This window comes from Tauraco erythrolophus, chromosome Z (assembly GCF_009769465.1).
Source record: "Tauraco erythrolophus isolate bTauEry1 chromosome Z, bTauEry1.pri, whole genome shotgun sequence".
NCBI lineage: Eukaryota > Metazoa > Chordata > Aves > Musophagiformes > Musophagidae > Tauraco > Tauraco erythrolophus.
In genome coordinates this window covers 1,616,059-1,643,118 of record NC_141496.1, presented here as the reverse complement: position 1 = coordinate 1,643,118, position 27,060 = coordinate 1,616,059, and the positions used below count along the sequence as shown (strand labels likewise).

General features: G+C 43.0%; 1 protein-coding gene across 2 annotated transcripts in view; it reads left to right on the top strand.

Moving 5' to 3' along the window:
* DCC (DCC netrin 1 receptor) overlaps positions 1-27,060 on the top strand; it is a 561,273-nt gene that overhangs the window by 459,706 nt on the left and 74,507 nt on the right. For both annotated transcript variants that reach the window (XM_086628967.1, XM_086628964.1), the window contains exons 13-15: positions 15,638-15,779; positions 17,964-18,074; positions 24,680-24,874. In XM_086628967.1, coding sequence (XP_086485093.1) covers positions 15,638-15,779; positions 17,964-18,074; positions 24,680-24,874 — 448 coding nt within the window. The remainder of the gene's footprint in view (positions 1-15,637; positions 15,780-17,963; positions 18,075-24,679; positions 24,875-27,060) is intronic.

Sequence of the window (27,060 nt, the reverse complement as noted above, 5' to 3'; positions counted from 1 at the left end):
ATCTGCAGGACAGGCTTCAGCTGGGCTGGGAAGTTGGAAGGGAAAAATGTTCTAGGAATGGTGTGGCTGCAAATCCAGCTCCAGAAATGGGGTGAAAATAGTCGGTAAAGCAGAATCAGAACATTTCGTTGAATGTACATGAAATGGAGCTGGGAGATGTCCTCCTTGGTGCCTTCCCCTACACTGGTACTCAAAGACTGGAGAACTGGGACGTGAGCAGAGGAGGGTTTGCTGTTGTGCTTTGGGGTTCAGCTGGACATTGGCGAGGAGCTGATAGGATGTGGCTGGTGCTGAGGTTCTCAAGCCTGACCTCAGAACCTGCTGACGTTTTTTTAGTTTGTCTAAAATTCCATTTTAGGTGTCTAGAAGACTTTATGACTTGAGGTCTTTGTGGTTGCAATGTTGAGGTAATAGAATTATCTCCCAGGTGGAAGAAGTATTTGGTCATAGCGTGACTGTTGATACCACTGTTAAGACATATCTACCTTCACATGTCTTGACTCGAGCATTGGAGTTTTGCTATTTGTGATGACCAGTCAAAGCCAGATGAGACCCATCATCTCGTTCTTTCAGACCTCCATCCTTCCTGCAACCCCCTTCTCTCTGATCTGCTTGTACGGGAACCCACGGAGCCTTCCCTCGCAGCATTGACTCAACTTGGCTTGCTGGAGGGTCCTCTAAGACTCCCAAAAATTTGGAAAATGAAATAAAACTGTTTCCAGTAGATTTATTATCCAGTTTCTATTTACGTAACTGCTGCTTACGGGAGGATGAAGGTATCTGAAGAGAGTTGTAAATTTGCTCTTGCCTCCTTGAGGTCTTTTTGCACAGCCATGAAGGGTTGGAAGGTTTCTCGATCTAAATGAAAATCAGGACCTGAGGTTTCTTTCTTTTTCCGTTTAATGACTTTGACGACTTTTTGTCTTAATTACGTATAACCTAAGGGTTTTTTTGCTTTTCTGTTGTTGCGTTTCTTATTCCTTGTTGATAATGGGTATATAGCAGTGGGAATAATGTTTCTTGTTAATTTATGTTGCAGAACCAATGAAAAGAGAAGCTATAAAAGATATTTTATGTTATAAAAATAGCCTTGCCTAATGGGGTTGGTGTCTAGAGGGGGCGAGGATGTGGGTGGAAACAAAAACCAAAGACCAAAATTGGCTCCTTAAAACCAAAGTTTCCTCCCATAGCTCTACTGAAGCCAAAACGATGTGCGCTCCCATCTTTAAAATCCACAGAACAGGCTCTAGAGAATGAAACAATTAGAAATCAGCCTATTTCAGGGCTTAAATGACATGATATTTATGGAAGCATTCCTGCCAAAATTAGCTTTGCTTCAGAATTTCGAAAGTAGCCTTAACTCCCAGAGCGCCCTTTTAATGCCTAATTAACTCTTTTCACCAGCTTAATGTTATCTTTCACAGAGAATTCAGGAAGCATGCGATGAAAATCTGTGTTTATGCTCTAGTAATATTCTCCAGTGCTCTTCAGATTATTTTAGTGGGTCTTTTTCCTTTTTTTTTTTTTTAACTACGTAGCAGTAGGAGGGAATTTTTTTTTTTTTTTTTTTTCCATTCATTGGGGCTGAAGTTGGTGTAACAGTATCTGAGTTATTTGAGAAGCGTTCCTCTGAGTAGTCTCCACTGAGTAAGATCATCTAATAAAACTTGTAAGGAGCAGATTTGTCACATGCCTTCTAAGTGATCTTTGAGATGTTGATGATTGCATCCATATAGGTATAACATTTGATGGAAGAGTGAACGATACTGATTGTGTGCGGTTTATGGTATCCATTGGTTGAAACTAAAAGACGAAGTCTTCTCGGCTTTGGGGAACTTTGGTCCAGGAGATGCGAAGCAGAGTGCTATTGTAGTGTTGATTAACCATGGTTTTTCTTTAGATGGTGAAGAAAAATGCGGTCCATAAAATTTGATACTTATGTGGACCCACTTTTTCGAAGCCGTAGTAGTTCGTAAGCAGGAATCATAAAATTCACTAAATACCCAGATCAATACTATATTGTTGTTTGACTAGTGAAGGCAAACAGTGCTCGGTATCTCCTGCCTCACCTGGAGGAAGGAGGAGACTCCATCATCATCTGCAACAACGTCTGAAGCACTTTGAGTCAATAAGCCCCTTCTGAACTGCGTATTAAATACTGGTTGGCAAAGTAAATCTCTCCAACTCTGTTCACATCCTTTGTATTGATTTATTGAACTGTTTCCTATGTTTCTGGGTACACTCTAATATATTTACTTCTGATCTTTCCTGTGAATGCTTCGTCTCCTGTCTTCTTTCTCTGTTGCCTTTTTATTTTCTTCTCAATAAGGATTTCGTTTACACGCAGTGACACTCTTCACCTTGCTTCTTTTGTCCAAGTTATTTATGGAAGTAGAGTTCTTAGAGCATTCACCAGGAGAAATAGCGTTTCTGTGGACCAGGGCTTACGCCACACATCCTCGTGTAAATCCTCAGCGTTTCCACAATAAACGTTGGTGTCTTGGGCCTGCCAGAGGCACGAAAGTAAGGAGCATGGGTTTCGGATGTAGAGTGCTGATAGGTCACACGAGTATTTTAAAAGAAAATCTCATGCAGTAGCAGAAAAAGCTTTTGCCCTACACAAAGACTACTCGTCGGTAGGTGTTATTTGGGAGTTGGCGTTGAGTTGGTTTAGTTTTCAGGAGTGTTTTTCTGAGTACATGTCTATTAATTATATTAAATGCCTGGTATTTTCACAACCGTTTTTTCGTCAGGAAGTCAGGCTGAAAGTCTGAGAGAGTTGGGATTGTTGAGCCTGCAGAAGAGAAGGCTCTGGGGAGACCTTCTAACAGCCTTCCAGTACCTAAAGGGGCTACAAGAAAGAGGGGAGATCTAGATGAGATCTGAGAAAGAACTTCTTCACTCTGAGGATGGTGAGGCACTGGACCAGGTTTCCCAGAGAAGTTGTGGCTGCCCCATCCCTGGAAGTGTTCACAGACAGGTTGGATGAGGCTTTGAGCAACCTGGTGTAGTGGCAGGTGCAACCAGGAGCAACCTGGTCCAGTGCTTCACCACCCTCAGAGTCAGAAGTTCTTCCTTAGATCTAATGGAAATCTCCCCTCTTTCAGTTTAAAGCCATTGCCCCTTGTCATATCACTACATTCCCTTGTCAAAAACTCTCTCCAGCTTTCTTGTAGACCTCCTTGAAGTACTGGAAGACCTAAATAGATCTCTGTCTTTCTTACACTGCAACTTTTTCCTGGAAAAGGATATAGCCCTAAGGGTCGAAATGGCCAAAAATGCTACTTCCACTATTCTGAGATATTTCTTTTTAGCTGTCTTCCCGACTGAGGTGGTTAATTGTTGTCATCAGGTGGGAATCCACCCTGTCATTAATGTAACAGGTTATTTTCTAAAATCTGTTTTTAAAGGTTGCTGTATTTATTATCTAGTCCTAGAATAACAGCCAGGTGCTGGGCTATTTAGGTCACTGCACGTCTTGCTTGGGAGCGCTTTGTTCAGGACTGTAGCCGAGATTATTTCTCATTTTTCTTGACAACTCTTTTGTGCCTTCCTTTGTCGATAACGTCACGACATTAAATCTTCTGAAAGGAAAATAACTTCTTTAATGTAGCAGCACTGGGCGGCAGGGCTGTAATCAAAGGTGGGCCAGTCACTCATTCCGGCGTCATTGAATAAGTCTGTCTCTTCCTTGAAAATACAATATAAATATACCCAAACAAGCCGGTTTTGTGTGTTTAACTGAACAGAGCTCTCCCCTTTTCCAAGGTCAGGCAAAACCAGATTTCACCTTTGTTGCTCACCAGCCTGGGCTGCGGCACCAAGGACACTGTTGCATCCTCCGCAGCCAGGAGGAAATGGCCTGCCTCTTGTAGGCAGGATACGTACCTTGAGTTGAGTACTTAATTAGTTCATTATCTCAACTCAATCCAGCTGGGTAAGAATGATTGGTGCCATAATTCCCCCTTTTTGTTTTACAATTTTTTGTTTTCACAAAGGCTTTAAGGTGAGCAGGGACCCGGCCCATTCATCCAACTCCAGCACGCTTCCCTCCCGCGAATACCACATCGGGGCTTGCGGCTTTACCTTCTTCTCCGAAGGACTCTCACTCGAGCTCCCGGCTCCGGCCCTTTTGGCTCGGGCTCTCAGCTCGGCGAGGGAGTCGGGGCTTCCCAGGGTCTCACGGATGTATCACGTCGGGGTCACCAGTTGTCACTCACCAGCCTGGGCTGCAGCACCAAGGACACTGTTGCATCCTCCGCAGCCAGGAGGAAATGGCCTGCCTCTTGTAGGCAGGATAGGTACCTTGAGTTGATTAGTAATTAGTCATTATCTCAACTCAGTCCAGCTGGGTAAGAATGATTGGTGCCATACACCTTTATCCCATTCAGACAAGAATTAATCAGAGTCTCTTACACCGAGTAGGAGACAGAGGGGACAGTCTCAGAGATCCCTTCTGGCCTATGAAATTATGAATCTGGGCTCTGCATCCAAGGAAACGATGGCTAAAATAATGGCTAAAAGGCTTGATCTCTTCCTTTAGAAGGGCTGGAGGGTGCAGCGATGACCAGCACACACAGCGTTGAGCCTAAGACCAGGAGCTGCCTGATGGGTGGGCTGCAAAGCCCCCAGAAAACTGAATTAAATAATCTTAATGCTCTTAATTCGAGATAACAAGGTTGCTAATGAGGACTGGCACTCTCTAAAGCACGGTGTGGTCTCTCCTTTTGCCTTCCACAACAGGACATTGAAATAGCCGGGTCCCCATGAAACGCGGGGCGCGCGTCACTGGTGTAGGTTGCCTTTGGAAATGTTGACCACGATGGATTGTCTCTGAACAAGTGTTAAATAAATACTTGGAGGGATTGGAGTAGATGACTCTCAAAGGTCCCTTCCAACCTACACCACTCTGTACTTCAAGGACATTTCTGTTGCTTTCCATTGTTGTTTTGATATTAACTTCTCTTCCAACATGGCTCAGATGCAATCAAGATCAATGGAGTGTCTAACTCTGATCATTCACCCAAACTTATTTAATTTAGTCATCTGAAATGTAGCACCCAATGTGCTGCTCGTTTTAGTGCTAAGGTTCAGGCAGCTCCTGAAAGGTGGTTCAGATAGACTATACGTCCTTCTCCGACCAAGTACTGGGATGCTTCAGCATAAATTAATTGAGATGAACCCAACCTTGAACGTCCAGCAGCAGATTTATGACAAAGTTGAACTTTTCTGGTCTCGTAGTAAACAACAGTTGAGGCTGGACCAGATCCAGTGTCCTTCACCATAGAAGAATATCCTTCTGCAGGTCTGTATATCAACTGAGGTACTGATTATAAATGCGTTGAATAGGAGGTCTTCAGGCCAAGACTTTCAAGCCTAAGAGATTTGCCTTAAGCTTATCACCAACGGGTCTAGTTTCTGGGTGTGCAGAGAATTAGGCAAATCTCACTGAATTCTACAAATTCGGGTTAATTTTGGGATAGGCGGAGAAAAACAATACTGAAAGTGTCCCGACAGCGGCTCTGATGCTGATTCATATTGTTTAGCTGCAGGTCCCTAAAGCAAAAAACGCTTGTTAGAAAAAGTAGAAAATAGAAAATACGTTTTGATGTCTGAGATGATGTTTTCTGGAGCCCTGCTTAATGTTATCGAATGTCCATTGGGAATGAAAAGTCTTTAATTAAACAGATACCAATGGGTGCAAAAATTAAAGGCCTCTCCTGAATAACGCGTGTTGTTAATCCTAAAAATCAATATATTGTATTTGGTTGTCTAATGACTTCCAGTCGTTTACCTTTCCCAGATGAATTTGGCATCGGGGTCCCATAATAATTACAGGCACCTCCAGTGCTTCAAATTTTCAAGAAAAATATAATTAACCCCTAAAGAAAAAATAGTGATAAAAGCAGAAATAATTACTCAACATTGTGTATTTTCACAGCTGGCTGGAGGTAGAGTTATTTAAGGCAACGTGTGATACCTGGACTATCCTTGTGTTTTAGAGACTTGGAAAGCCGGAAGCAGAAGCGCGGATAACGTTCAATCAGAATTAATGAATAAGATCAGCCTTGGGGTACAAAATGGAGAGGAATTAAGTAGTGGGCAGGTTTGAAAATACTGAGATAATAAACATAGGCTAAGGAATGACTACTTGGAGTGAGATTGCCTTTGGTGTCTGGGACGGATTAAGGATTCTGATTTTCCCCTGGGGAAAATGGCAGAACGCCGTCATTTCTCCTGAAATGCCTAATTTTACTTTTTCATGGGAAAGATCAACCAGGGGAAGTGCTTCTGTGTCCATTTAGATAACTTACCCATTTATGTGAGAAGCCTCTTATTTTTGAGGCTACGTCTGAACCTTCCACCGACACCTGTCTGGGATGTCAGAGAAGTCACTGTCCTGGAAGACGCGAGTTCTGGCTGCGTTATATTGGATAAACAAGGAAATAAAGTTGGTTTATAGGTGCCCCAGAAGTAGGTATATATGGGCTGAAGGCAGTACATAGTCTGTAGAGAAGCGCAGATTAGTTTTGATGAGTATTTGTTGGAATTTGAAAGTCTACCTGTGGGTCTTGACGCTTCATTTTCACTTCCAATTAAGCTTTTACAATCACTGGGACCCGACTGCTTGTTGAACAGGTCCAGAACCTTCTTTTCGTGTTTTATTTGAACTTCTCCCAGAGACTTAATTGGAGACGAGGTCAGTGTACGTTTGGCTTTCAGGTCTTCTTGTAGTCAGAAACTTCTGATCATGAAAATATAGTTTTGCAAAACTGCCGTTTCATTAGCATTCAGGACCAAACTTAGCGATAGGAGATAAATTTGTGTAATCAAAAAGAAAAGTCACACGCTTCGGCGAATAGATGGGTGTAACAAAGCTTAGAAGTACTTGAAAGTGCCCATTTTCAGTAGGGCTCAGAAAACGTGTGCGATTTGGGGATGGCGTCAAAGAAATTGGAGAAATCAAGTTTTGCCGGCAAAAGTAAGAAGGTATTTCACAGGATTCGCTTTTTGTTACAGAAAGAAACTCAGTGTTACACAGACATGTAGTGATGTCCCTCTCCATACGTGGGTATCTACATTCCTTGATGCTTCCCCTGGATGATTTTTTGCAATGCTCCGCGGTCCTGAGAAGTAGGATGGAATGTGTCTTAGCCTAACCTGAAATTTTACAGAGATGGAATTTAATATCTTTAAAATTCACAGCCTGGCTCTTCCCTCTATCTCCCAAGCCGAGAAGTCACTATAGATGCACTTGAAGTTCTTCACCACGAGGTTAAAAATCCCCTGGAGCATCATTGTCAGGGGGAAAGTATCATCTCACATTCAGATCTCGAGTTTTTAGAAAATATGAATATTAGGTTTGGGTAAAATGAAGTAGAAGCAGCTCATTACTTGAGTCCCATCTTCCCTGATATGCTATTGTGCAGTACACCTGTAATTCTCCCAAAAATCACCTGGAAGTAGTAATGTTCTTTAATGAGAGGGTTGGCGCATGGCACGCAGCGAGTTAAAAAGGAGGAGGTAGGGTTTGTGATCCAGCTGTCTGAAACCAGGAGCAGAGCTCTCCCGTCCTCTGGAACCAGTGAAACAAGCTGCTTCTTTCATTTTTTTCCATCTTAGAATCATAGAATCATAGAATGGTTTGGGTTGGAAGGGACCTCAAAGACCATCTAGTTCCAACCCCCCTGCCATGGGCAGGGACACCTACCACTACACCAGGTTGCTCAAAGCCTCATCCAACCTGGCCTTGAACACTTCCAGGGATGGGGCAGCCACAACTTCTCTGGGCAACAAGTTCCACTGCCTCACCACCCACAGAGTGAAAAATTTCTTCCTTATATCCAATCTAAATCTCCCCTCTTTCAGTTTAAAGCCATTGCCCCTTGTCCTGTCACTATACGCCCTTGTAAAAAGCCCCTCTCCAGCTTTCCTGTAGGCCCCCTTTAGGTACTGGAAAGCTGCTATAAGATCACTCCGGAGCCTTCTCTTCTCCAAGCTGAACAACCCCAACTCTCTCAACCTGTCTTCATAGCAGAGGTGCTCCTGCCCTCGGATCATCTTCGTGGCACTCCTCTGGACCTGCTCCAGCAGCTCCATGTCCTTCTTGTGCTGGGGACTCCAGAGCTGAACGCAGTATTCCAGGTGGGGTCTCATGAGAGCAGAGTAGAGGGGCAGAATCACTTCCCTTGACCTGCTGACCATCTTTTGCCTTTCATATTGTTTATTTTCAATAAATGAAAAATAGGAAATTGTTTATTATTTCATTGAGCCAAGGAGCTGGTCATGGAGAGGAGTGAGAATGTCATTTGGTAATAAATCAGTTTGGACACTGGTTGTAGAATGTGCAATCCAGAATATTCTTTGGACATAAAAATAAGCAAACTCGTAACATTTGGCAGTTTTTCCCTTCCTTCTGCAGATGTTTCAATACCTTCTTGTTTCCCTGGCCTTTTGAATAGGATTATTCATCATCATCATCTTCACTGGGGAGACCTTCTAGCAACCTTCCAGTACTTAAAGGGGGTCTACAAGAAAGCTGGAGAGGGACTTTGGACAAGAACATGTGATAGGACAAGGGCCAATGGATTTAAACTGAAAGAGGGGAGATTTTGATGGGATCTAAGGAAGAAATTCTTCACTGTGAGGGTGGTGAGGCAGTGGAACAGGTTGCCCAGAGAAGTTGTAAATGCCCCATCCCTGGAAGTGTTCAAGGCCAGGTTGGGTGAGGCTTTGGGCAACCTGGTGTAGTGGCAGGTGTCCCTGCCCATGGCAGGGGGATGGAACTAGATGGTCTTGAAGGTCCCTTCCCACCTAAACCATTCTATGATTCTATGATCTTCCGTCTTTGAGCAATTCTTTATAAACTTGATAAACATTTGTAGACTTTACCTCTTTTTAGCTTTTTGCTCACCGTCCTGTCCACATCCTTTCCCAGCCCTCTCTCCATGCCCATGATTGGGCTGAGGGAGCTGTTCCAGCCCACGGTGCGTGTTGAATAGCACCAGACAATTCCTTTCTCTTCGTAAACTCACTTCTGCTCTATACCCAAAATAACATCTTTAGATCTTTAAATCTCGGTGTTTCTGCTAGGGAACCACTTTTATGCATGATGAGATGCTCTCCAGGTTAACTGTACATTATGAGAAGCAGGTGTTACCTTGCCACAATAACCTCAACGCACGTTGAGACTCACAAACCACTGTTGCGGTGAGTATTTTGATAGTATTGTTACAAAAAAATATGTAATTTGCAATGAGGAGAGCATCGATGGCTTTGTTGTACAGAGAATTAACATCGAAGCTAAGATAGGCTCTGGCACTCAGGTCACGGGCGCAAGAACGTTGTCGTTCTGCAAACGCAGCATGCATCACTTCATTGTGGATGTTCTAAGAGAAGGAACCTCCTTATACTGTTGCAGGAGCATCAATATTTAAAGAACAAATTAGAGATGCATTATTCCCTTGTGCTTTTTGGATTTCCTCCTTTTGTGGTTTGTGGCGACATCGTTCATGTGGATGGGCACCACGTTCCTCCACAGAAAGAGGAAGAAAGCTGCCTTCGAGGTACCTCTGGGCAACTCTTGGTATCGGCACACCATAATAAGGGTGCATGGATTAGCGTTATTTAATGTGGAAGTATGGGGTTTTTTTATATATTCTTGAGATTTTGAGTTTAATTAGAATCTTAATAGCTTAATTATTTTGAAATGATTGTGCCCTTTGCTTTATAAACTCTTAATCACGAGGCCCTCTGGCAAATATCGTTTAAGTAATCAGGATCAGTATAATCAGTAATTAAAGTGATGGCCAACTACAGGTGCTCCTAAGTGCTGATCAATTAAGTGCCTTTGTAATTGAAAACTTGATTGGAGTATTGATAGTTGCTTTGATCCCTAGACCTGTAGAGTTCCAGCTTGTTTTCTTGTAGTTGACTGAAGCCCTTTACAAGTGGCCAATATTTAGCAGGTGTTGCGAAGGAGGGAGGTAAAATTCAACATTTCCTTGCCTGACTGATTAGAATAATGTTCAGAAGTGGTTTTGCCAACTGTTGAATCATAGAATCATGGAATGGTTTGGGTTGCAAGGGACCTTCAAGAACACCTAGTTACAACCCCCTGTCATGGACAGGGACACCTGCCACTAGATCAGGTCACTGAAAGCCTTATCCAACCTGGCCTTGAATACCTCCAGGGATGGGACATCATTGTAAAATGAAACATCTAAAAATGCCCTAAAATATCTAAAAACACCTAAAAAAAAACAAACAAGAAGCGATGACTCTTTTCTACTTAATGAAATGAGAAACTGAAAGCAAGATTCATCTGTCCTAACTTGGACTTCGTAAAGTCAGATATCTGTGGTTAGGCCAACTGTCTTGTGCACTATGGGGGAAAACGGGTGACTCCAGGACCTGGCACTGGAAGTGAATTTCTTTAGGCATTCCTTTTTCTCACCATCAGCTGTAGAAAGAGATTGACATGGTAATTTTAAGTGTCTAAACCTAGCTCAGAGGAATCTCACCACTTTTGAAACATTAAAATTGTTTTAAACGTTGGTCTAAGCCCACTGGTTTTAATTGTCCATCTATCACCCAGCTAAGAGTGCTCACTTGCACTGGGCATGATTATTGCCTGAGGCTTTTCGAAACATACAGAACAAAATTTTGGAAGCAGTTGTGCCTTAGAAGTCTCAACATTTGCAGAGAGAGCAAAAATTAGGTTTTTTTTTTCATTATTTGTTTACAAACCTCACTACTTTCCCTTTGTTTTCTTCCTTTGACGCCACAGCCAAGTATTTGCCGGAGGTTCCTGACGCTTCTAAGCCTCGTGTTTGGTTATGTTTCATCTTCTCTTCTTTTCAAGCTACTGAACACACCCAAAGGCATTTTTATCCCTAAGTTTTTTTTCCGCAGGAAATATCACTTTCCGTTTTCGATTTTATTTTTAAAACACAGTGGTGATCAAGTCGTTGAAGTATATGACCATACAGCCTTTATATGAGAACTGTTTGGAGAAGTAGTTGAGAAGAGAAATACCCTGAGGAGATAATACTGCCTGAAAAGGTCTTCGTTCCTTAACAATCCCCTCAATTTTTTTTTTTATGAAACGCTATGGTTGGGGACTTCAAAATTGTTCGTATCCAAGGCGACTGCCAACAGCCTCAACATGTATCTGGGAATTAATTTGCAGCTTACATGTTGGTTGTAGAAGGGAGGTGGTGGGAGAGCAGGTCCAAGGGCGGATGAAGCGGTTGGGAGATAAACAGATTTTCACTTGTCTCTGTCACTTGTGGTGTATGACTTCATAGCGTATGACTTCAAGGCTCTATTACATCAAATACTTGGTTTGTGTGCTTAGCTGGTGTGATTGTAGATAATTGATTATCTATTGAAACCACAAAATAATCTACAGAAGGGACTCAGTAAATAAAAAAATCAGAAGAAAAGCATATGTGCAGAGACAAAGGGCAACAGATGGACTTCGTAAAGCAAGTACTTGTCCTCTGCTACCATAATTGAATGAATGTTTGCAAATATCTGTTAATGAATATGTATGTCCAGAGGATTATGGTCTAAAATAAACTGACAAATGGTCTTTGCACATCCAGAAACTTTGATTTGATGAGATTTCATGAGATTTCTGATGTTCCACGTTTCCAATCAATGTTGAGATAATAGCTCAGCTTTTTGTTATTCTGCTAAATAATCATGAAAAAGGGATAATATAACTGTCCTACAAGTTTGGAAACTTCAGGAAAGATGTTGCCCAGAGAAGTTGTGGTTGCCCCGTCCCTGGAAGTGTTCAAGGCCAGATTGGGTGAGGCTTTGGGCAACCTGGTGTAGTGGAAGGCATCCCTGCCCATGGCAGGGGGGTTGGAACTAGATGATCTTGAAGGTCTCTTCCAACACAAACCATTCTATGATTCTATGATTCTATGGTAAAGATTCATCTCATGTTTGGTTAAAACTGTTGGGCCAATGTCCATTCTCCTTGAAAAGGTTTCTCAAGGACGATTGAACTAAGAGGGATCATGCCATGTAGTTTGCAATCTGTGAAGGACCATTTTGCAACATCTGGGACGTTAGGAGCTCTGATCGAGGCAGTGCTGGGTGTCGAAGCTCACACTGAGCTGCTCAGGGTGGGTTCCTAATGATGCAGGGATGAAGCTCCTGTTGAAGAAGGATCATTGCAGCAAGCGGAGATGACCAGCAACCTTTGACAATGCTTTTCCATGTTACGTTCCAACCAGGACTGGCAGCTTCCTAAAATCCTCTTGAAGCTGCCTTCATTTTATGTTTTCCTTAGGAATCCTGGTATAAAAGAAAGGAAATATTTTCTTTCTGTTGGTTACTTCTCGGATAAGACGTTGGAAGCATTAGAGCACTAGTCATTACTGCTCTCTCTTAAGCAGAAGAAAGGACAAGAAGCCTGTCAGAACCTTAGTCATTGATTTTCCTGGAGCAAAGGGTCATATGTTAAGTACTATTGATAAAAAGCATCATTGCGGTGTCCATGGAGACCAGGTTGAGGTGAAAGTGAACTGTTACCATTAGAGTGACAGCTTTAGGTGGATCTGTAAAGAGCCTGCTTCTTCCTCTGATCATCAGGAAGATATTCTTTATTCTACCTTGAGTGTTAGATCAAACCTGAGGCTTCTGTGAAGCCTGCTGTGCATGTATAAATCTCACAAGTAGTTGTACATGTGTAGTACTATGCCTGTGTGTAAGAGGCTTTATCCTCTGCTCTGCTTGGACATGCTTGGAGAGCACGCTTGAACGCTATGACCATTAAACCAGTGTGCCCTTCCTTTAGGAACCTTCAGAATTTTCTCTGCTCAGAAAGGTAGGACCGCTGCTGCCTGGTCAGGGTCCCACATGAGCACCCCAGGTTCGTGCAGCCTGCTGCTGAAATCAGTTAAGAGACACTGTAGCAACTCCTGCTTTTGTTATGCAGTTTCAAAATGATGATACCATCTGTATCATCAGATACAGTATCTGTATCTTGCAGATCTGTTGCTTGAGTATTGTTCCATTTGCAAGTGAAGCAGTGGACCAGGTTTCCCAGAGAAGTTGTGGCTGCCCCATCCCTGGAAGTGTTCAAGGCCAGATTGGATGGGGCTTTGAGCAATATGTAGTGGCACGTGCCCCTGCCAATAGCAGAGGAGTTGGAACTAGAGGATCTTGAAGGTCCCTTACAACCCAAACCATTCTATGAAACTCTTGGTTTTGGGTGGACACTGACCTGAAGAACCCTTCCTCTGAATGAGCAGAACCAACACTATTGCTGCCTATCTTGGAGGACAACAAGTTGTCTTGAGGCCTCCTAGCTGGTTTAGCTCAAATACAGCTCAGGAATCATTTTTGTCTGAAATCAATTGGCAAAACAGAGCCTGTTGTTTGGAACTGATGGTGGACCACCCAAAAATCCACTCAAAAGTCCGGATCATTGGAAGATCTTCCAAATTATGGAGTTTCTTTCAAAATTCACTTGTGGTTTCTATCAGCTGATTTCACTCTAAATTTTCTGTAAGCAACACCTTCGGGTAAAAGTTGGTGTTACTGAACTTTCCAAACTGAGAGACCAGTGTGATTTGTCCCTTCTCTTGGGATTTCTCAATTCACAAATCATTCCTGTAACCACCTACCTCCATAAGCCATGCAACAGGTCCCTGAAAGCATTCCTTTGTCCCTCCACTTCTTGACTGTTTCTTCTCCATATCTATTTTTTTCTTATCTCCCAACCTCTGAAGATACTCCAAGATTCAAGGACAAAACTTTTGTGGGCTCCTGTTTTCACTCTCTCATCCTGTTTTTCGGTCAGTGCTGAATGTAAACACATGCAGAAGTTCTCCATGATGAGAAAGTTCTCCATGATGAGAAAGTTCTCCATGATGAGAGCGTGGCTCAATGTTGTGCAGAGATCAGAAGAGTTGAGAGTCCTTCAGTATCAAAGGACGTCATCAGAGCTCTCGACGAAAATATGTTTTAAAGAAACTCCCTACGTGTTTGCGTTGTCCCGTGAATGTTTTATATGTCGGCAACTTCAATATGCAAAGTGACCAACTCTGTTCTTAAAACAATCGCTCTCTGGTTTGAGAAGTAGAGTTTGTTCTGCCCTAATGCAAAAAAAACCTCAGCGTTCTTTCACTCGGCAATGAAAACGTGAAGTATTGATTCTGAAACGTCTAATTGATTGTAACAATAAATCACTGGGCAGTATATGCGCAAAATTGATTTTTCTATTGCGATAATTAATTTGATGCGTGCTGTAACGTATTTATGCAGGGACTCAGCAACTCAACAATGGTAATAAATTGGATTGGGTCAAAAACTATCCATCGCCATGTGGTCACCTTTTCTCTTTGCCTCATCGTTGCCTCATTGATGTGATTCTGCCCTTCTACTTTGCTCTCATGAGACCCCACCTGAAATACTGCATTCAGCTCTGGAGTTCACAACACAAGAAGGACATAGAGCTGCTGGAGCAGGTCCAGAGGAGGCCACGGAGATGATCCAAGGGCTGGAGTATCTCTACTTTGAAGACAGGCTGAGAGAGTTGGGGTTGTTCAGCCTGGAGAAGAGAAGGCTCCGGGGTGATCTTATAGCAGCCTTCCAGCACTTCAGGGGGCCTACAGGAAAGCTGGAGAGGGACTTTTTACAAGGGTGTGTAGTGATAGGACAAGGGGCGATGGCTTTAAACTGAAAGAGGGGAGATTTCAATGAGATCTAAGGAAGAACTTCTTCACTCTAAGGGTGGTGAGGCAGTGGAACTTGTTGCCCAGAGAAGTTGTGGATGCCTCGTCCCTGGCAGTGTTCAAGGCCAGGTTGGATGAGGCATGGAGCAACCAGGTGTAGTGGAGGATTTCTCTGCCCATGGCAGGTGGATTGGAACTAGATGATCTTTGAGGTCCCTTCCAACCCAAACCATTCTTTATTCTATGATTGCTTTGAATCGCCGAGCAAGGAGATCCAATTGATATCGTTGGCTTGGATTTCTTCAAGCCTTTTGATAAGATCCTTCACAAAAGGCTCCTGAAGGAATGAAGTTGCTCTGGTGCAAGGAAAACGATTCTTTTTACGATAAGCGACAGATGTGATAGAGAACAAAGGACAGAGAGAGGTGTTGGCTTGTCTTGGTTGAGGAGCACCAGTGGTGGAGTTGCCCAGCGTTGCGTGCTGGACTTCACACTGACTTGTGCACAGGACCTTCCTCCATCCATGGGAAGGAAGAAAAGATACAAGAGAAGGCAACAGGAACAGTCAAGGACATAGACAAAATTCCTTCAGACCTTCCTCTGTCCACGGGAAGGAAGAAAAGGTACAAGAGAAGGTGACAGTAACAGTCAAGGACATGGACAAAATTCCTTCAGAGCTTTCTCCAAGGAGAGAGGTGGCAGAGACGGGTGTCTGGCCATGTAGGGATGTGTTGGGATGGGCAATAAATTTATTCCCAAGAGAGTTTGACTCTCTTTACATTGATACAATGAGGGTGCAGTAACGTCTCTGTGAACATCTGTGGAATTAAAATGGCACATTTTTTTCCCGTTTCTTTTATGTGCTTGATTTCTGTCATTTCTTTGCCCCCCGAAAAATAATAAATAAATAAAAACCAACAATAATATCTCTTCTTTTACAGAGCATCAAAGTGAGTTGGCTGCCTCCACCGCCAGGTACTCAAAATGGATTTATTATGGGCTATAAAATCCGACATCGAAAGACTACCCGCAGGGGTGAGATGGAAACGTTGGAGCCAAACAACCTCTGGTACTTGTTCACAGGTCAGTGTTCACGAGGTTTTGAGGAATTAAATGCTTGGGGAATAAAATAATGCTTGCCTTTTCAAGAGGACATTGATTTCTTTGGCTGGCAGGTAGCGTTTGTTGTGTTGTACGCAGACAGACTTTATGCCAGTGTTTTTAGAGCAATTTTTTCCCTTAGTTCTTCTGTCATATATTTGTCTCCTGAATTTTATAGAATAATTATTATAATTAATGAAGGTGAATTTTTCGTGTCCGATATCTTAAGCCTCGGTTGTTTTTTTTTTTAGAGTGCTCAGCCAACATCTCCCTATTTTCTCGTGGGTGCAAAAATATTGATTTCCTCCAGCTCTTTATGAAGATATTTCCTTGGAAAATATCTCCTTCCGGAATAAAACCACGAGATCGTAGCGAAAGCGATAATTGCGAGGAACTAAACTAGTCGGGTGGTTCTCGTAAGGGTAGCGGTGAATTCTGGTAGGTGAAAATGAATTTCACCTGAGTTCTTGCGTTATGCCCAAGTCATAACTGAAAAAGCAGCAAAGCATCAAGGGAGAAAATTAAATTTTGTCCAAGTTGACGGCACCTTTGCATCTGAATCAAGTATAATCATAATTTCACCTCAAATGACCTGCGTATGTCTGCTTTCACGTTTGAAGCGTAGTCTGTGAGAATCAGAAGTAATTCTGCGTTGTATATTTCAGCATGAACAATATCATTTACTGGTTTGGAAGAAAAAGTAGTATTTCCTTTCAAAATTAAAGAAGAGCAAAAGTAGAATGTTTTTATGAGGAAGACGTTAAATACTGAAATCTCAACTTGGTCATCTAACTTCGACTCTTGACCAAAGTCCCCATGGGACCTCTTATGAAGGCTACATAATTAATAGCTGCACAACAAACAATTACCTTCTGGGGGGAGTTGGCACGTTAAGCACATTGGACAAGATGGAACAGATCAATATTCTGGCAGATAAAGTAGAAATAATAGTAAAAGCGCTTAGATGCTTGAGCTTTTGCTGCTCTGATGGTGTAGAGAAGAAAACATAGCAATGTGGTCAAAGTCCCGGAGGGGAGGCACATGCCTCCATAGCTCCACTGGCACCGTCCTTGTGGAAGTAGAACAGAGCAGAGACCTTCGAGCAACCTTCCAGTACTTCAAGGGGGCCTAGAAGAAAGCTGGAGAGCGACTTGGACAAGACTGTGTAGTGACAGGACATGGGGCAATGGATTTAAACTGGAAGAGGGGAGATTTCCATTAGATCTAAGGAAGAACTTCTTCATTCTGAGGGTGGTGAAGCACTGGACTAGGTTGCCCAGAGAAGTTGTGGCTGCCCCATCCCTGGAAGTGTTCAAGGCCAGGTTGGATGAGGCTTTGAGCGACCTGGTGTAGTGGCAGGTGTCCCTGCTGATAGCAGAGGAGTTGGAACTAGATGATCTTTAAGGTCCGTTCCAACCCAAACCATTCTACAATTAATCTCTATTGGAGTAGATCCCCATGTCCTGAGCAAACTCTGGCTTTTCCATTAATTATTCTGGGCTTGTAAGAGCTGTGGGAATCGTGGTGGGACCATGGGCTGCAGATAACCCTAACCCTCCTGGCTGCCGCAGCCCAAACTACTTTGTTTTACGGAAAACTTGGGAATACGTGTTTTAGAAAGCAATCAAGACAAACATCCAGCTCTTGTTAGCACGTGGATATCGTGATTGCAGGAAATGGAGCTATGTGGCTCTTCTAAATGGACATTTTCAATATCAACCTCTAGATGCCTCAGACCTTCACTGCCATCCTATTTGGTAGAGAAGTGCTTTACAAGATGACATCTGCAATAGGCAAAGGAGTTTTGAGTTAATGATGCACGTTTTGAAAATAGCCGCTCTTAATTTGAGGGAAGACTTCCACATCAACGAAACATTAAACCTCCTCTTTGTCATGATGAGAGTTCTTCTCCAGAAGATGCTGGCATTTAAATGAAAGAGGTTTTTCTTGGGCTTTGTGGTCAGTATAGAGGACTTGCAAGTCTTGAGGAGAACGTCTTGTTTGTGAATTTGTGATTATTTCATAATGTTGGCAAGACTTTCCATTTTTGCCCTGATCTGTGTGCTCTGAAACTCAAACTCTGGTATTGTCATTAATTTCTTTTGCTTCTTTCTGTATGATTTTAATTTGCCTTTTTTTTTTCTTTTTGACTTTTGATTTAACCAGGACTTGAGAAAGGAAGCCAATACAGTTTCCAGGTGGCTGCCATGACGGTCAATGGGACAGGACCTCCCTCGGACTGGTACACGGCGGAAACACCCGAGAACGATCTTGATGGTAAATGCATCTATTTTAAAAGCTGTTTTATCCCAAAGCCATCTAGCGAGGGGATGGCACCGCAGTTGTCACCCACACTGAGGTTCAGGTGAGATGTCCAGGATCTAAACACCCACCAAGAGATGTTTTCTCATCCTCCCATGTCCCGTATGCCTCGAGTTGCATTTATTGTCACTATGGCCAAGGGAGTCCAAAACCTTTGATAAAATCATTCTGCGCCAGAATTTAGCTGAGTGTCGTGACCGTTTGCAATAAGGTGATGAAATGAATCTGTAACTACATAAATGATCAATATACTCAGTTGAAGAAACAATGGAAACTCTGCCAATGATCCCAACAATTCGCTAAGCCAAAGTTCAAATGGGTTAAATCTTCTTTCCCAGCTTTTCTTTGCAGCTCTTAGAAATGCCGGTTGGCATCGACACTGAATAATTAGCAAAAGATGATGGGATGCGAGATAACCCGATAAACCGTAGGCCACGTAAATCAGCGCAGATGCCGGGACGAAAGGGAAGGAAACGGCTGAAACGTAAGGGTTAGATAAAATATAAAAATAAATATATAGATAAAATATATAAAAAATATAAACATAAAAATGGGAATAGTTGGAAATGGTAAAGGGATAAAAGGGGAGTAATGAAAAAGTCCACCTAAAAAAAGGAAACAGGAGCACGAATCAAGTGGAACAAAGAATCTGACAGATGGAAGTGATGGCAAAACCGCAGACAATCTACAAGAAGCAAATACGTAGTAGAAAGGAGATGAGTAGAAAACAAAAGGAAACTGATGAAAAAGGTGATGATTTTTAAACCAAAATAGATCACCGAGGAAGAATCAAAGGCAAACAGGATGAAAGAGTGAATAAATCCTCACTTTAAATACACCGTAGTGCTCGATGTTGCTGTCCTTTCGACTGGCTGGATTCCCTTCTGATCTCTTGCAAATTGAAGAATTTCTGCTTTTCCCTGTGTCCAAATGTGATTTTCCAGCAGATCTGGAGCGACTGCAACACAAAACAGGAGAACCAGGTCCCTGCGGTTTCTCCTCAAGGTTTTAAAAGAAGAAATGATGCTTCTAGACGCCACGTAACTGTATGGATGGATCACAACGTGCCGTGGTGCACGATGATATCTTCTTAATTAGGCTTTGGCTGGATGGCAGTTGAAGAAGTGATGCTCTTAAGGAGTCAAATCCGAATTTTCACTGGAGAGGGCAAAAGGTAAAGTGCCGTATGCGAAAAGAAAGGAACACGTATCCTGGGCTGCATCCAAAGCAGCATGGGCAGCATGTCGAAGGGAGGGGATTCTGCCCCTCTGCTCTGCACTCCTGAGACCCCCCTGCAGTGCTGCCTTCAGCTCCAGGGCCTCCAACAGAAGAAGGACATGAAGCTTTTGGAGCGGGTCCTGAGAAGGCCACGAAGATGATCCGAGTGCTGGAGCATCTCTCCTATGAAGACAGGCTGAGAGTACTGAGGTTGTTAAGCCTGGAGAAGGCTCCAGGGAGACCTTCGAGCAGCCTTCCAGTACTTCAAGGAGACCTACAAGAAAGCTGAAGAGGGACTTTTGACAAGGGCGTGTCGTGATAGGACAAGGGGCAATGGCTTTGAACTGAAAGAGGGGAGATTTCAATTAGATCTAAGGAAGAAATTCTTCTCTCTGAGGGTGGCGAAGCACTGGATGAGGTTGTCCAGAGAAGTTGTGGCAGCCCCATCCCTCGAAGTGTTCAAGACCATGTTGGATGGGACTTTGAGCAACCTGATCTAGTGGCAAATGTCCCTGCCCATGGCAGGGGGTGTGGAACTAGATGATCTTTGAGGTCCCTTCCAACCCAAATCCTTCTATGATTCTATGATTATCCTTGTGAAACTGCAGCAGCCTGATGCTGGGAATACACCGTGTTGCTCGCGAGATACAAACGTGTCGTGGTTTTTGGACTGAGGGTCGAGACAAGAACCGAGCGGGAGCACCCACCAAACATGGTCTCGGGCAAAACATGACTCAGGCTTACTTCTTAAAACGAAATAATTTATTAACAGTTACAAGAGACACAAGGGAACAAGAAAACCGGTTACTTGAGAGGAAGAAGAGAAAACAAGGCCCGATCTTAAAACGACACCTCCCCACCCCCTATTTTCCTTTCGTTCCTGGCTCTGCCTTCCCCCCAGCGGCGCAGGGAGACAGGGAATGGGGGAGTACAGGTCAGTTCATCCATGTTGTTCACTGCCGCTCCTTTCTTAAAGGAGGAGGAGTCTTTACACCATTTTTCCCTTGCTTCGGTGGATCCCCTACTCACAAAGAAAAAGTCCCCAAACTTTTCCAAAGTAAGTCCTGCCCGCAGGATTGCAATCCTCCCCATGGATCGCACCAGTTCGGGCTTTACCAGTCTCGGCCTCTTAGGGAGCTGCTGCCACTCGCGTCGGCGTGGGTCGTCCCACGGTCTCCAGATGCCTCCACGACCTCGTCGTGCATTCCATGCCCCATTATCAACAGTACCTGGTCGCGCATCCCCTGCTCCACGACCTCTTCTGGGCTCAGGCATCTCCTTCCCGACGTGGGTTTCTCCACAGGCCACGAGTGGGTCGCTGCTCCGCCGAGTACACCCTGGCTGCAGGGGGGCCGCCTGCCATCTCACACCGATTTGCAAGGGAAGCCTCAGCTCCAGCACACCTCCTCCTGCTCCATCTTTGCTGACCCGGTCGTTGTGGTTGTTTTCTCTTAGATATTAATCCTCTCTGGGGGAGCTCGGCCCGGTGGGCACCCCGGGAGTGGGGCGCTTACCGAGTCCCCCATGTGGCTCCCCGGCGCCATCTTGAGCACATGGCGCCGGCCCGGGCCCGAGCGGCCGCTCGGCCGGGAGCCGGGAGCGAGGGCAGCGCCCTCCTGCTCTCTCCTCGCTCCTGAGCAAAAAGCCCTTTCCCGCCCCTTTGTCCCAACTTAAATAGGGCAATTCGCAGAGGCGCCGCCTTGGCTCAACCTCCCCCGGGGGGGATGGGACTCAGATCTGGTGGCACAGGGAGCAAATCCCCTCCCCTGCCACCAGAACACCCCCCCACACATCAAACTATCACAAAACGCTCTGATAAACCTTGGGGAAAATCCCCCAAAAATCGACTTATTACTGGAGTTACACAGAGATCCTGCAAACGTCAGCTAACCAGGGAAGGGCTGGTAAACTCCAATTCCCTCTCTGCTCCTCTACCTAATGTGGTTTCTCTTCCTTTCCTTGGAAACCTGGTTGGCACCAGCACCGCGAAGATGAACAGTATCCCAGCGAACAGCATGAACTCCCAACGGATATTCGTTTTAATTAGTGTGTTTTGTTAAAGCGATTAGAAATCCAAACATAGCTGCTTCTTCAAGGTCCCTTAGAAAGCTCGCGTGCCTTTACTGACAGCTGGGAAGGCTTTAAATATTTATTTCTTGTGCTTTAAAAAGCAAAAATAAAAATAATTTTTAAAAAAATCAGAAAAAAAATAGAAATTGAAAGCAACGCTTTCCCCAAAGGGCCTGATTTAAACAGCTTGAGCAAGGATGCAAGAGAATCTCTGCTCAGCTTTGCAAAGGTATCCTCCAGGAAAATGGGTTTAGGATGCTTCGTTGCTGCTTGCCGCATCGAACAGATGGATGCTGTTACTCGTATTAGATAGTGATAGAGTTTAGCTTCAACTCTTAAATTAGTGCTGTAAGATCACAGCAAGCTAGACTGCTTTCATATTGTAATTTACCCTGAAAAGTGGTTGAGGAAATATGTAAACAAAATGAGATGAGTGAAAAACAGCCTGATTTAGTAAAATACGCATTTTTGAATGGCTAAAAGTATTGCTGAAGTGGCCCAAATGGGAAGCATTTTTCAAGCTTGACAATGGAATTAGGGAGCGTTGAGTAGCACCGAGCGCAATATTCCCTGGATGGAAAATGTGGGCGCTCAAGCCATCGTGTAGGAAGACGGCAAAGGGCTCAGTAGTGAGCGGGAGCAGATGGGGCATCCCAGGAGATGTACCCTGGTCTAGTGGAAAGTGTCCCTGCCCATGGCAGAGGGGCTGACATCGACAGCTCGTGCTTCCGAGCACCAAATTTGCTTACAAATACACAGAGATTTCCCCACCAGAGAGGGAAGTGATAAATTCTTGGCACAGTCAAGAGGAAGACTGTAAATTTGGCTCATTTGGGACTTAAGATGAAGAACTCATATGGCATTTCATGGAGGAGACCAGGATCTCAAGGTTGCTTCTCAAAAATAGTTCCGGCATCATGTTCAAACCCAGGAGAAATGAAAATAAACATGTTGGTCTAGAACTCCAATTAAATGGCATAATAAAGAAAGAAAAAAAGATGATACATGTTTAGTAAGAGTTTTATTCCTGATTATCTGAGTGCTGGGACACTGAAAAACAGCAGAGCCATGCAAAAGCCAAATGGTCCATTTTCCTGAAGAACTGATGGATTTAGATGTTTGGCTGTGTATTATGTTTGGCAGAAGCAGTTACTGTGGAAAACATACTGCGTCGTAAAGAGAAGCGAAAAAAACTTCGTTTGACGGGAAGAAAAAGTTGTTGATTCTGCTGTTTCACTTTGTGCTTTGGGTGGTGAAATAGATGACACGAATTATAAAATCTGGAGCTGTTTCAGAAGAATAAGAGTGTTTTGGGGTATTTTTCAGAAAATGTTTGAAAGTAAAGCTGATGGAAATGTAATTAAAATTGGCTTTATACAGAAAGCTGAAGCAAAAAAAAGAGAAAATTCAAAAAACAGCTCGGTGGTTATGAAACTAAAAAAATTTTCAAATAAAATTCAACAAAATAGTTAAAAAATATTATTTACCCCAGCTTCATTGATGCACAAGAAAGGTACATGAAGTTTAACTGCCTTTTGCTTTTTGAAACAAGAAGTGGCGATTTTGCTCAGCAATGCAGAAGTCGCCCATTTGCATCATTCAGAATAAAGAATAAGAAATATTGGAATAAAATAATTTGAATAAAATAATTTGAATAAAATAATTTGAATACAATATTTGAATAAAACCCAGAAGGCTGCCTAGAGGGATCCGTGCTGCAATAGAAATCCCTGCCTCGTGCCAGATGGCAAAATCAGCATTTGAAGACGATCGGGGCTTTGACTGGTCTGATCTTCGCTGTCTGAAAATCTGCTACTTTTAAGAAATCTGAGCAATCACGGAATCGCTACATTCTCCAGTTTCTCATTTCAAGGCATCAAATCGTTCTTTTCTCTTCGGGGCTTGTAAGCAATGGTTCTACCATTTCTTTTTTGAGTGACGCCATTGAGGAATAACCTGCTCGAGTAATTTTTGCTTCTGTATTAAAAGTTTGGGACCGGAGTGGGGATAAATGGCAACTTTAACTTGATTTATAGTGGCTCTACCAGTGCAATATTGTTTTTTTTTTTTTCTTTCTTTTTGTGAGTAGCGACTTTGCTGGGAATTTTCTTCAAGCTCAAAGAGCCACGGTTTGCGATTTTAAGGAGTTTGAATGCAAAGGACTTCTAAAGTCGCTGGGTGTTTCAGGCTGGTAACGTCCGAATGAGACCTCCCGCAAGGTGCAACATCAGAGGGCTCTGATGCTGATGTGTTCGTAAGAATTGGTCTGAAAGCTCCTCAAATATGAAAGATGTGTAGAAAAGCCTTAATTCTCCTTTTTTCGGACTTTTTCCAAGGTTTACAGTGGGAATGCTTCACAACCGTGTCTTTTGTTGGAGTTTACATCAGTTTGTAGTCTTAGTAGGGTATTTTTTGCTACCCTGTCCTTGGTGCCTTCCAGATAAAGCTTTTATCTATTATATTTCAAGCCTTTTTAGTAGGGAAAAGTAGTAACTTGTCTCTTTCTGCTCTCAAAAAGACAAGCTACTGTGCAGCTCCTCTGAAGAGACTTGTGATATGGTAGTTACCAGGTAAACTCAAACAAAAGGCATTTATTTACTTGTCTGACCTTTCCAGTAAAATAAGGCTTGGAGAAGATGAATAGGCTCCAAGTGGTTAATGACTACTTCAAGTAATGAATTTTACTTGGGAATACCTGTAAATAAAATCATCTCATTCTATTCTTTCTGGTTTGAAATGTTGGTGTGGTATTTAAAGCAGCTTCAAAGCAAGAGATGCATGGCCAAGAGTTAAATTTGCTGCTTATTTTCATAGGAAAGAGACAGATTATTGCCAAAATGTACTGGTATATCACTAAAAAAGGAAACTTTTTTTGTTAAATAATCTGGGAGCGCAGGACAAGCTCCTACGATCAGCTGGCAGGATCCTGCTGAACTTGCAAATAGAGCAGGGAAGAGCAGAATTGTCCTACTGGGAATTCTTTTGCAGGTCATCTTTCATTTTCCTGCATTGTTTGAAATCTCTCTTGCACCCTTTGTGCTAAAGTTGGAAAGCACAAGGAGAAACTCTGTTTAAAAACAGAACGAGGTGTATCGATGCTCTTGGAAGGGAAGGATGTAGCTCAGAAATGAAATTGCATGTGCATGTAACTTTGGGGGCACCTGCTTGTTTTTTTTGTGCAAATATTTTAATCTAAACTCAAACCTTGAGTAGAATATTAATTGATCCGTTTGTCTTTTTCTCCTTTTTTTTTTTCCTTTTTTCAATCCCAGAATCGCAGGTTCCTGACCAGCCAAGCTCTCTTCACGTCAGGCCCTTGACGACAAGTATTGTCATGAGTTGGACTCCGCCGCTCAACCCCAACATCGTCGTCCGCGGGTACATCATCGGCTACGGCGTCGGCAGTCCCTATGCTGAGACTGTGCGAGTGGACAGTAAGCAGCGTTATTATTCCATCGAAAATTTGGGTAAGTAATTGTTTCCATTCATTTCATTCCATGAAAAGAGCTTATTCTCTGAGATTCTGCTGGATTTGTAGGTTTATTTTCCGGCTATCACTGGTGTTTCTTTTATTATGTTGCTTTCTTAGGCTGTTTCTGCATCCCATTTTACATTTGGACTTACTTTGAAAACTCTGGATACTCCTAAACATGTCAAATCTCTTTGATCAAATGCTCATTTTATTCAGGAGACCTTATTAAGTCGTGTACTCCTCATGCTGACTCCCACTCGTGCAGAGAGCTGGACCTAAAGATGTTATTCCCTGGGCCGGTCTTCCCCCATGTTCGAATTTAATGACAGTCGCAAAACTCCTATTCTGTGTCTGTCAAAACGGTGCCGAGAGAGAAGTGGTTATTCATTATTCATGGCACAGCCTCTGTGACACTTCATCTAAATTCTCAGCGTGGTATGTGGGGACCTGGATCCTTCCAGTGGTGACGGACTGTTCTCGCACTGGGAAAAGAGTTTGGAGTTTAAAAGAAGTGAAAAAGTTGGTTTCTTTGTCGTTTCTCCTTGAGCTCTTTTATTCCAGGTAAAAATGGTAAGTTTTCCTCTTAGAAGTCTGGGAATGATCAGATATTACAGGAAGATTCATTAATTTGGTTCATGAAGGATGCAGAGCTAGACTAGTTCTCTCAGTTCTCTAGAGCCCAAACTCTCTGATATCTGGGAACGCTTTTCTTTGGAATTGGTATTTTACAGCACCATGAAACTACATTGTCCTACCTTTTTGTTGTTTCCTTGGGGGGAACCTGGAGAGCAGAAGAAACTGGTTTTACTGTTCCTTCACAAAACAGCTTCTCTATGTCCAACCATATGGTTCACAACGGAGGTATTGGCAAAGAGCCACGCATAAACACTCGCAAAGATGCAGTGGGTTCTACACAAAAAAGCAGATTTGACAATATTTTGTGCAAACGCAACGTTATTACGCAAAATGGAAAGACGTCTGACTATGGAAGAAATTTTTTGGCCTGTAAAGATGAAAGCTGTTACTAATAAATGTGTGTGTGTCTAATAACTAATGGTCAGGATTAAAGGCGAAGTCTTTTTTTGCGTTCCAAAAGGAATGTAAATTCTCATTCGTAAATTATTTCGTATCTTTAATGAGTTTTCAGTTGAGTCTTTCACCACGGTTGACCCAGAAGTACTGAAAAAAAGAAAATTAGATGGGCAGAGCTAGCTAAGCCAACGTGCTTTGGCAAAAGGTAAGGAGGGGATGCCTACACAGCTCAATTTTGTAGAGTTCTGAACGGTCAGCTCTTGCTGAAAGTGTCTTGATTAATGACTGGAGAAATGTCTTGGGTTTGGGGAAGCTTTACTGTTTGTTTTCCTTTATGTATTTTATGACTGGTGAATATATTTGCTCATAGGACCTCTGGTAGCAACTACCATCAGGTGGAAGACACGCTAGGAACAGCTTGCGGATCCAAAAGCTTTCTCTTAGAGGAGCTACACTTGGTATTTGTGGAAATTCAATGGTGTGCTTCAGTTATTAGAACCATTTCTGTGGATTAAAAGGGTTCTCCTATATCCTTGGCTCTGCTGGCAGGCAGAAGTACATAAAAAGTCCAGCGAGTCAGGGAAGATGTTTCACTAATATACTTCAATTAAAAAAGTAACACTCGAACATCTAGAAAACATCAAGAAACAATTGAGTGTGTCAAATATTTAGTTATAAATAATTCAGGCACTGAAATCAGAGTCGTTGGGGTGTGGTGTTTTTTTTTTTCTGAACATCCTCCAACAGACTGAGGTCTCCTGAAAGTTATTAGTTATTCAAATGGAAGATTTTTTTTTGTGGTACAGTTTTGGGCTTGATGGCTAAAATTCGAAATGCGGGCGGTGTGACTTGATTGTCGTTGTCCAGATAAGCTGCGTGCATCTGGTCTCATACCTGGACAAGGATACAAGATCTTTGGTCACAAGTCCTGACGTGCACGTTTTAAATTCAACTTCTGTGACCATTCACATGTGCAACTTCAAAAATCCATTTCCATGAATAATTACGCTAATTAAATTACATCATTTAAATATCCGCTGAAAATGAACCTCGCAGGGATGTGACCTGGGGCCTGGAGAAGGCTTTAAAAATACTAGAACAGTTGCCAACACTTTCTACGTTATTCACTCACTTTATTAGAAAACGTTA